Consider the following 11636-nt stretch of genomic DNA (forward strand, 5'->3'; position numbering starts at 1 on the left):
AGAAAGGCCCGGTGAGGTGGAGGAATTGAACTCAGGACCTTCTTGCTATGAGGCAGTCCCCTGTCTGATTTAAGTTACAAATAAAACCAATCCATAGAAAATTAAATGTATGGCCAAATCCCCAAAAAATTTATTTAATGATAAAACCTCACTGGTGACCTTTTGTTTTGTTTTTTTTTAGGTCACACTCAAATATCTAACTGGCCAATTACATTATACCAATTCAATGTTTGGGCATGGTCAAAACCTGAGCACCAAAATGGAGAAGAAAGGTAGTTTAACTGACTTTGAATATGGCATGGACAGCAGGATAGAGCACCGCGTCATAAAGCTCGGATCACCTCTGAGAGGTTTTCTGTGCACTCAAATGGCCTCCAGTCGCCAGACTGTGCACTTCTGAAAGCGGTAAGTGTAGCTACTCAGGTATCCAGTGAATGTAGATAGAAGAAGTGACCCGACATCAGCTTGGATTAGTCATTTGCAGGTGAAATTGGCAAGTATAAGACCTCACAGACATCATTCAAGTCACTGTACAGGTCATTGATGGAAAGTAACCGAGTTATACTTGTGGCCTTTTTCAAAACATACAAAGATGGATCTATTTAACTGGACCACTTTCCAAATTTTATCCAAGATTGTGGGACATGAGATAGAGCATACCAAGTAAAGATAACATAGACAATATTGTCCAATGTTGTCTAAAACAATATTTGTAAATAAAGGAAAACTAGGACCAAAAATCTGAATTTGCAGGATTTTTATTTTAAAACTAACCACAAAGTTCTATCAATACAAAAAGTATAAAAAGTACAAAAAGCATTGTTCAAAAATAACTTGAGATGAAAATATGAATTGGCACTGTGGGTATTATTCAGAATAGAAAAAGATGGCATCTCATCAGAGCGCGTTCAAGGCATTAAATTCACATTGATTTGATTACAGATCCTGGAACAGTGAAAACACTCATCCAGCAATCAGCACTTTCAGATATCAAACAGATACAGTTTTATCCCCACTTAACCAAAAGAAAAAAAAACAAAAGTTAACATTTCTTGTGGTCATACATGATGTGTACCTAATAAAATAAGAAAACAAAAGTATTTAAATATTAAAGAGAAAAGTGTTGCAATATTATCTCAAACTGTACCAAACAGAATGCACCAGTCCAACAAAATCTGGCATCAGGGAGCTAAGACAGTAGCAAATATTCTTTGAAAAACAGGGAGAAAAACAAAACAATCCCAAACGTGTTGGCCACAGTGACAAGAGTCAAGACAACAACACTTACAACTAATACAAAAATACAGTATTAAATGTTTAAAACAATACAAGTCATTATCAAGAGTTAAATGGTTTTCAAGCATTACCCAGGTTTGTTTATTCCTTTGGACAAAGGCATCCCAAGTGTGTTCCAGTCACCAGTCAGGCACCAGACTTGGGAATGTTGACTGGTGCAACATCATCAAAATAACAAAAACAAATCATTTGACACACTTGAGGGAAACCTTTGTATGAAATGTTACACCTCAAAGTCTTCATCAGCATGACAGTAACTCCAGTACCTTTTCCTTATGAGTGGTGCCGTGTCCATTAACCCTTTGTTTGCATGTAAAAGCACTCTCACTTCTGCACAAAACACAAAATTCTTACAGTTTCAACATCTTTTTTTTTTTTTGCACATCTGGCTTGGCCTTAGAAAAATCCCATTAAGTTTTCCAGTTTTAATCTAATGCAAACTTGAGATGCAATCACTGAACATCCAATGGAGGACAAACTCATAAAAATGACTAATAGCTCTAAGACTTAAAGTTAATTATTAAAAAAAAAATAGCTGCCCTGAGGGAGAAGCACATGGTAACCTTAACTGTTCTTGTTGCACTATGGCAGTTTGTAAGCACTTTGGATCTTCAGACCGGCTTGTGTCTCGAGTATTGCTGGGTTGAGACGACCGTTCTTGCAATTTGAACCGATGCTCGACCACAGTCGGCCATAACACTGGAAGGCTTGGGCTGACTTCATCCACCTCAAGCAATTTCACAACATCCCACTCACACATACAAACTCCCCTTTGTTCAAATCCCTTGTGTCCTCTCACTGCTCCTCATGTTAACTGCCCAGCTGATGAGAATCTATGCACGAAGACCTGCAGACAGATCATCAGGGTTGTTAAGCAATGAGTTTCAAAAACAACCAGAAAAAAAATAAAGGTGTGGTTATCAAGAGACAAAGACGGAAGCCTCACCTTTGTCACAGGTACTGCTCTGCTTTTCCTGGGCAAAGTTTAGCCTGTTCTGCTCCACTGCAGTGCCGTTAGATTCAGGGCTGCTGCTGCGTGACGGGCTGCTCTCTTCGTTCTGGTATGCCATATCAAGATGCTGCTGGGCCAGTTTTAGGTGCCTGCGCAGCCTCTCCAGCTCCCGAGACGATGCCTCGTCCCCGAAAGACTCGCGACCCGAGTCTCCCAGGTTATCTCGAAATCCCAGTTTTCCAGATGGATCCTTCTTTAAAGCAGTGTGATAGCCTGGAGGCGCAGAGGGCTGGCGGCAGATGGAGGACCTCTGGCTGGCCAGAGCTGAGGGTCGTGGGGTGGGGTGCCGGGGTCGTGGCGTGCAAAAGCAGTCACGGATACCACTGATGCCAAGGTGCAGGATCTCCAACAGGGTAAAGAGGAGACACAAGGCGCTGACGGCATACATTATAAGCAGGAAGATCGTTTTCTCTGTTGGGCGTGACACGAAGCAATCCACTGTGTGTGGGCAAGGGGAACGTGTGCATACGTACGACGGTGCCACTTCCAGACCATAAAGAATGTACTGTCCAAACAGGAAGGAGGCCTCAAAGATGGCACGTGATAACAGCTGGAACACGTAGACCTTCATCAGGCCATCTCTCTTGATGCGACGGCGCCCATCGTGCTTTTTCTTGGGCTTTTCCGCAACCTCCTTTTCCTTTTCTGGCTCAATTTCTTCAATGATCATGGGATCCTCCTCCCCATTATCCTCCGCTTCCTCGTAGTCCCTGTTAGCACCACGGCTCACTATAGGCATCCTCTTCCTGCCCTGGGGCCTGTAGTCATCGTCATCCATGCGAGCAATCTTGTGCATAGCAAACCCAAGGTACATGATGGTGGGAGTGGTGATCATAATCACCTGAAACACCCAGAAGCGAATGTGCGACAATGGTGCAAAGGCGTCATAGCATACGTTCTCGCAACCAGGTTGCTGCGTGTTACACACAAATTTACTCTGTTCATCGTAGTAGATCGACTCTCCTCCAACAACCGTCAGCACAATCCGAAAAACAATGAGGAGGGTGAGCCAGATCTTGCCCACAAAGGTGGAGTGATTGGAAATCTCATCCAAAAGGCGTGTGAGGAAGCTCCAACTCATTTTGTCTTTGGAACAGGAACACAGCTATGTCTGTGTAAGAGAAAAAAAAAAGCATATATCAAAGTTAATTTCTGGATGTCTTTACCAAGAAGCTGGCCCAACAACAGAAAGCGCGTGAAGGAATATGGGTCACTAAAATATGACCAAAAAAAAGAAATACAGTAGTACTTAACATTTAAATACACTGTAGTTAGGGCTGCTCAATTAATCGAATTTTAATCGTGATTACGATCTGGGCTTTCAACGATCATTAAAAATGACTGAGCCGATTATTAGCTCCTCCTCTCGCGCTGCTCTGTGTGGCAAATCGAGCGCACCTCTCTGCGTTTCGAACACGCGTCACAACAATTAAGAGGACCCGAGGGAAGCTCGGAAAGCTAAGCAGAAGTTATTTGGTGAGGAGAGGATAATGGCTGCTGAAGAAAGAATGCCGTTGGTTGAAAAGAGAGGTAAAACGACTTAAGTGGTGTGGAAACATTTTGGGTTCGTGGAGTCAGACGTGGATCAAGTAGACATAGTGTGGAAACTTTGCTACGGTGTCGTAGCTGCACCACAGAGCAACACTACAAATTTATTCAATCATTTGAAGACCGCTCACAAAGTGACATACGATCAAACAATGAAGGAACATAGAGAAAAAACTCTTTACAACACCTGCTTCATCCTCACAGACTTCCATTCACGCTACCCTGTACAACGCGACTAAATATCCCACCAGCTCCCAGAGACACAAGGAGATAACAAACGCGGTAACGTTTTCCTCGCCAAAGACCACTGCTCAATTAACACAGTGAACAACCAGTATTATGCAGTATTTTGAAGTTCACTAAACATAGATGTTTACATTTTTCATTTATTTTTTATATTGCAAACATTTGCACTGTTATCAGTATTTGTACACTATTTTATATTATTTTTTGACATCTTTAAAGCCATTATTCAATACATTGTTATTGTTAAATAAATATCGTCAAATAATCGAGATCTCAATTTCAGTGAAAATAATCGTGATTATCATTTTTGCCATAATCGAGCAGCCCTAACTGTAGTAGGTGTATCATGTTTTTGCAACACAAGGTGGTGCTATTATGCCACCCTCACAGTAGTACCCATTACAGCCATGGACTAAAATCTGCAGGCATGCTCAGGCAAGGATCTCTGATATTGTCTGAATAGATGCAATCAAAATCATGTAACCACAGGCAGACTGCTATGTGCAGACAGTCTAACCAGCAGACATGGTACATGGTGTTTATCACAGCAAAAAAAAGAAAAAAAAGCCCTGAGGTCGGAGATTAAAAAAAAAGAAAAAAAAAGCATTCATGTAAGGTCTGGAACCATGCGTGTGTTAGTGTGAGGAAACTTCAGCAAGCAAAATTTCAGTCAAATATTTCATAAGCTCTAACCTTGTGATCTTATCATCGATCACCACATTTCCATGTTACAACACTGCTGTGCAAAGACACTGAAAGCTGTCTTCATCTTTTACAGAGTTAAGTGACATTCGCAGTCATCTTTACGTGTTTAAGAAGTTACAAACTAATTCAGAGCCACATGTGGTTGTTCTTAGCTGAATTTTAGTAATCTGACAACAAGGTAGTAATGAAGAGCTTGTGTGGTTTCACAACATCTGTGTCAAACCTCATAACTTCAGCTGTGTAATTATCCAGAACTATAAACCAAGCTGCTGCACTTCAACCAGCTACATAAAATACAAGTTTCTATTCAAACTCTTATGCTGCTTTTTGCCTCTGCCTTGAAACGACTCTGTTCATATTTTAGATCGGTCATAAAGACTGAAAAGCCTTTATTCAACTACATGAATCATAAAATAAAAAGTAGTGCTGTGCAAAAACCTCAAGTCACCCCTCATTTCTTTAGTTGTTATCATGTGATGTATATACTATATATTAAATATAATATTTTTTTTATCTATGTTAATAGTGAGATCAAAAGTCAATTGTTGTTGTGACCACCTTTATTCTTCAACACAACCTGAACTCTCAGGCTGAGACATTTCTGATGACGAATCAGTGCGCAACAGATGGATCAACTGAAGGGCCAGGTCCCTCTTCGCTGGATTTTTCCTATTTCTCAAGGTCATAACTTACAAATACTGTTAATCACCTGTTTTTTTGCCCTTTGCCCAGTTTTCTCAAATGTTTTAAGCTGAAGCCCTTGCCAACGTATGCCAAGTTTTTAGCTAACAGCCATGTGGGAGGCACTCTGTTGTTGCAAAAACACTATCTCTTGCCCGTTGAACTTATATCTGTGACCTTTTTCATCAACTCGACTAAAGAAATGGGAAATGAGTTTTAACACTGTGTCATCATTATTAGTTTTGTGCTTTTTATTCTTGACAAAGAACAGCTAGCACCCTACGACAACATCAGCACAAAGGAATGGATAAGCCTCGACTAATCCTGACATCACCATGCATTCTATTTATACTTTTTTTTTTTTTTAATTGATTTCCTGCTCAGTGCAACTGATTTATATCCAAGTCTCCACTGCCATGACATGGATGTGAGCACAGAAACACGGCTGGAATGAAAAAAGCAACCGATGAGCTTGATGGAACAGATTCTGGATTTCCATCCTCCCATCCCTACTGTGAATATAAAAGCATGAAGTTTTGAATAACTTATATATTATGGTTACAAAAAGCAAACAAACCAAAAAAAAAAAAGAACATATTCACCACATCATACCACAGAGTTTATATAACATCCAAACATATCTTTAGAGTTTAAAAGTTGAAGCTAACTGCAAGTACCTCAAATCGGCATTCTTTCACATGCCCAAAAGGGGGCGCTCTCTATGGTTTTAAAAAGATGGTTGTATTTTAGTCTGTGGGGAAACTACTCTCAGCTGACAAACTGCTCAGTTTTTCGGTCAAATCAGCTCATTGGTCATGTCGTCTGTGTGAAAGAACTTCCTTAGCTTGAGGTTTCGTGAGACTGTGCCAACGAGTGATGCCGTTATGCCGTCTCTGTTAAACATGAAAAGAAATGCTGGACATGAAAGCCTCAAATTATTCAGCCAGCACATTTTAAGATTTATTGTGCTTCCTTTCATAGCTTGGATTATGATACTTTTCCATCTACCCCATGTTTTTAGCAGTGAAGGAGAAATCACGTTTAACCCTTTAACATCATTTAAATGTTCATTCATAACTACTGATTAAATGTACACATGCACACCTGCAACAAGCCTTTTAGCTGATAATATGCTGTGTGGCTAAGAAAAACTGCATGCATGAAAAGATCAACTAGATCAAATAAGGGAAAAGTGACCCGAACGATTCCAACACCACCTACCACTGAAAAGCCTTCTAAAGATCACACATTACTCCCATAAGCGCTCCAGCAGAACTCAATAAGTGGTTTGTTATACTGGGCAACTCTCCAGTGTGAGTGGTACTCATGTTTGACGCATGGTTGGCAAGGACAAAAAACTAAACTAAACAAAACAACAACTTCCCTAGATAAAGAACATTTTGCATTGTGCAGGAACAACTGGGTAATGACAATCGGATAAATGGTCAGCAAGTCTTTGATGATTCAGTCTGAAACATGAACTACTAAATCAAAGAATTATCTTCCTGTGTTTACTCACTGCTCCCCTCTCAGTATCTCATCTGTGGTTTCTGTTGTTGCTGTATGCAGCAATCTCATTCCTACATGCAAAGAGATGCAACAAAACAAAAGTGTGGTATCTCAACTGTTGGGTTTCCATGGAGATAAAACATACTAAATATTTGTGAGAACTACCTTTATCCTCCATCTAAACTGAGCTATACTGTAGTTTTGTTGATGCAAAGCCAGGAGGACTAAAGGTCAAGATGATCCTCAGCTGCTTGAAATGTAGGTTAATAGATAGTAAGAACTGACATTTTGTTCAAGTCTGAGTGCTGCCTCACAAGCAAGCCTAAAGGAAAAAGCTGGAAGTGGCAGAAAGAGCTGAATTATGTAACTCTCAGCTGCTCTTGATAATTGAGCACTGGAATCAAAGAATGGTATGTAGATGGGCCTGTTGCTCATATTCTTATTTTTAGTTTTACAGCTCCTTCTCAGCACCACTATTCACTCACATGCGAACTGCTAAGTTACCCAACAATTTACCAACTTTTACATAACAAAGATTGCCTAACAGAAACGCAGGACCTCACTGGTTCAAATTCCGAGTGGGGATGGGGATGAATAACAGACTCCATCAAAAACAATTTTTGGAATCAAGCTTATCACTTCCACTCATCAATGCTGGTACACTGCACATAACAAAACAAGGGACCTGAAGTCACGGCAGCGGAAGTGTTCATCCAAATTTTGAGGAGTTTTTGTAGCGTTTCTACCCTGCTTTCAGTCTCCTTCAGCTGTGCTGACTCTGAAACCACTCATGGGCCTACCCACCTCTCCAAGAAACAGTAACGGAATGTAAAATCCATCTATTGTCAATGACCACATATACTAGAGGGGGTGATGCTAACATCAGTATTAACAATTAAGGTTTCATTTTGCAGAGACTCCCTGCATGCTCCCCACTCATCCGTCAAAAGACATCAAATGAGTTTCAGCCTTGTCTGCAGAGCCAGCCCGGGCCTGTCTGTGTGGTATTTGACAGAAAACAGGCTGCTTCCACCCAGTGGAGATTCAACACTGCCCTCACCCCCGCTGAACAGAGAAGGTTTTGTGGCACATCTGGGAGGCTCGCTGCAGTTAACCCTCCGGTACCCCAATGCGCTTAGGCATAGAGGCCCCGGGCCTGGAGCAGGGGGGAGAGACCGACAAGCAAGCAGGGAACGAGCAGACCTGAGTAAGGAGTGACTTCCGGTTAAGTTTAACGATAGAACCGGGTTTGGGAAAAAAAAACACATCCCAAACCATCCGCCCATCACAGCACAGTGAGTCACATCATAAAACCTGCTTAATTAGTAAAACTGAGGAAGAGTAATGACAAGAAAACAAGATAAATCATTTAAAAACCCAAATTCAACGAATTCCAATATGGAATTTTAAGGAAGCTAATCCCTTTGCAGGGAATAAAATTCCTCCTCGTGGCCAACGACGGGACACGTCGTCAGCGCGGTGCCCCGCGTGCTCCGTTAACGTTACCGACTGTTATCAAAGCAAACCGGTGGGCGACATTGTTTTGATAAATCCTGAAAACCGTTAAGAAAGTATCGATATTGCAGCTAATATCCCACATAAGCGTATGTGCGCAGATTCCAGGGGGAAAAAACCAGACGGTTCCTGGCCGTCTCTCCAATCACAAAGTGGATGCAGATAAAAGTCCCGTTAAAACGAGATAAATAGTCCGCGTGCCAACACAGCTGTAACTGCACATGCTGCTGATTAGATAGCTTTGCCTTAATGTGCCGTAAGATTCCCCCTTTTCTCTCTTTAATTAGCGCTCCCTGCTTTCACACTGCGCGTAAACTTAGCGTTTAACGGATTTGCCGTCATTGTGCTGTAACGCACGGCTTATTAAAAACGCTGCAGTGACCTCCGACGCTTTACAATCACAGCCACCGGCGGACAGGCCCGAGAAGTTGAAGATAAAAGTCTAGTTAAAGCTTTTAACTGTTAGCCAAAGCTACGAGAAGATGCTCCCGCGTCCCCGCCGCGCTTTGTCTGTGAAGTGTTTTACCTTCAGTTATGATTCCAGGTCCTCCTTTTCATTAAAGTCGTGGTCTGACGCGGGGTTTCTCTTTTAAATCAAAGTCCTCCCGCTCTTCATATCAAGCCATCCAGGTTTTTCTTCTTTTCCAACGAGGAGCTCGCGTCGTTTCTCCAGTTGTGTGTCGAACTGCTGGGCGAGGACAAAGAATATTCCCAAATCCCCCCTCCCCTCTTTTCTTCTCCTCCCAGTTCCAGCCGGGCACCCCACCCCCTTTCTGCGCAGCCTGGAGAAAAGCATTAAACTGCCAGCATTCCTGATGCAATCTTTGCTTCGACTTATAACTCCAGGCTGCTCAGGGTGAGAGGACCGAGAAATGTGTCGCAGGAGGAGCATTCTGGAAGCAAAGAATAAATCTGTTTTTTTACTGGAAAAAACAGAGAATGTGTTTAGTTCGCCACTTAAATTTTGGCCTCGTAAAAAGGCTTTAATTGTTAACAACAGAGACAGTTTCATTGGAGGTGCTTGAGCCTGTCTGCAACCTGCAAATGGAGTTTCCATTTCTGTCCAAACTGGATAATTTCCAGGTATCCAAACTGAATTAAATGTCTCGATTTAAACCCCAAGTCAGAACAAACAGTTCCAAATCAGATGAATTTAAAACAGGCTTTAGATGTAATGACTCAGTCCATCTCTGCCACTGACTCAGAGGTCCAGAAAAAAATCAAACACACACACACACACACTCACGCACAAACGAGGAGTGACAGGTTCCAAAAAATTATATATGTCATACAGAAAAGCAGATGTGCAGTGCCTTCACAGCTGAAAGTCGTAGTAATTCATGTGTTTTAGATATCCACGTTCAAGGAGCTGATTAAACACATGCACGAGATACCAAAGAGATAAGATACCCATTGAGGAAGACATGCATCAGTTTGTCTCACTGTTCAGGTAAAACATGTCCACACATACACTGCAGTGTATTAAATCAGATCCCACAAAAGCAACTGGCCTGCAGCTAGAAGTCTGCAAACAGAATGATTTTCCTTACTGTCCTTATTTTCCCTTCAAAAATACATCTTTTGGAGAACCAATGATTAAACTAAACTATGGCACAAGGAGCGATGCGTCACTAAAGCTTGTGATGCTTAGAAAACACTGCCATCGCTAGTTTCACAACTGACATCTGGACCTACTGTTGTGTAGCAGACCAAACACAAATCTGTTTTTTCACAGCACAATTACGTAGAAAAATATGTGAATTGACGCAAACTCTCTGGACACTGTGTCTCAGCAGCCTATAAGCTGAGATTCTGCCAATGACTGTAGATTCTCCTTACGCCATAGGCAATTACTAATGGAGGACAAGCTCAGCGTCAGCATCTGTGGGCAGATAAAGCTGAGTGCTTCATCTTCACTTTAATAAAGAGACAGAGCAAAAAGGGGCTTGGAGACAAAATCCTAAGTCTTTCAGAAAGTTTCTTTCATTCATGAGTTTTACTTCTCCTTCTCCCATTGGCCGTTAGGGCTGAATATGGACTATATTTTCCATATGGGCTATGGAAAATATAGCATATAACTGGTATCCTTCATACATCAGAGGTATCGCAGCAGTATTGCAGTATGCCATGAAAAAAGTGGCATCAAGCCATAAAGCAGCTGTCAACCATTGTTTTTCTAGAACAATACAGCCTGTTGAGAGTGGGTGCACCTCTTCCTGCTGATGCCAGCATTCGGAAGTTGTTGCTATCATAAGCCCCCTTCCTTTGTGTCACACTTTCTTTGCTAAGAACAACATGTGTTTCCTGAGCCCCCTTCAACACTTCTTTGAACCCACATCCCACAGTAAACAACATCGATTAGTCGACGTCAAAGGAGAGTTAAAGCTTTTAAGCCATGTTGTGTTTAAATCAAGACCTTCTGTGTGCACTAATCTGACATTGGCTCTAAATGTTCTTATTTTGGGGGAAAATGTGACACCCACCGTGCATTATTGGCTTGCACTTAATCAAACTTGAAATTCCCTGTAAGAGCTGAATTTGCAGTTGGCTGATGCTGCACTTTCGATAGAGAAGTGACATAAATGAGGTATGCACGGTCACTCAGATTAAATATCGCAAGCATGCAGTCAGCATCAGTCTCCCAAGATAGTCACTCAAACTGAATGATGACATTGTTCTCCCTGGATTCCCTGAAATGCCGCTCTTCGTCGCTTCACCGCACCTCTCCAGAGAAAAATGCAGACAAAGCACATCTACTCTACTTTCTGCATCAATGCTGTGAATGCACCGTCAGGCTGGGGGACAGTTGGGCTTCGTCTTATCTCTTTGATAAGTGCTCGTTGCTGGTGAGAGCAAACAATGAGAATTACTTATTGTTTAATATCTGCTGCAAACAGGAGGTCAGTGGAGGAATGCAAAGCCCTTCCCCCTTTTCATGGTGCAGCCCGAGCTCTATTGTGAACCACAAGCGTGCTTTTATTCATGGGGTGTAATGTGGGGTGCTCTGGAAAACCACAGTGCAAATGACAGTGAGAGATAATGTGGAGGCAAGGAAGCCTGGCCTCACGGCCCCTTCAGACCACGAGCTGATGCTTGTCTTCTTGTTAAGCAAACATGCATGTCT

General features: G+C 41.9%; 1 protein-coding gene across 1 annotated transcript; it reads right to left on the minus strand.

The window, feature by feature from the left end:
- Positions 1 to 753: 753 nt before the first annotated feature.
- gjc4b (gap junction protein gamma 4b) lies at positions 754 to 9196 on the minus strand. Its single transcript, XM_063497829.1, has 3 exons — positions 9039 to 9196; positions 2243 to 3419; positions 754 to 2143 (listed from the first exon to the last, which is right to left on the minus strand). Exons 2-3 carry the CDS (start codon positions 3387 to 3389, stop codon positions 2130 to 2132), a joined length of 1161 nt encoding a protein of 386 aa, XP_063353899.1. The 5' UTR covers positions 3390 to 3419; positions 9039 to 9196; the 3' UTR covers positions 754 to 2129.
- Between the last annotated feature and the right edge of the window lie 2440 nt (positions 9197 to 11636).

This window comes from Pelmatolapia mariae, linkage group LG16_19 (assembly GCF_036321145.2).
Source record: "Pelmatolapia mariae isolate MD_Pm_ZW linkage group LG16_19, Pm_UMD_F_2, whole genome shotgun sequence".
In the NCBI taxonomy this organism is placed as follows: domain Eukaryota; kingdom Metazoa; phylum Chordata; class Actinopteri; order Cichliformes; family Cichlidae; genus Pelmatolapia; species Pelmatolapia mariae.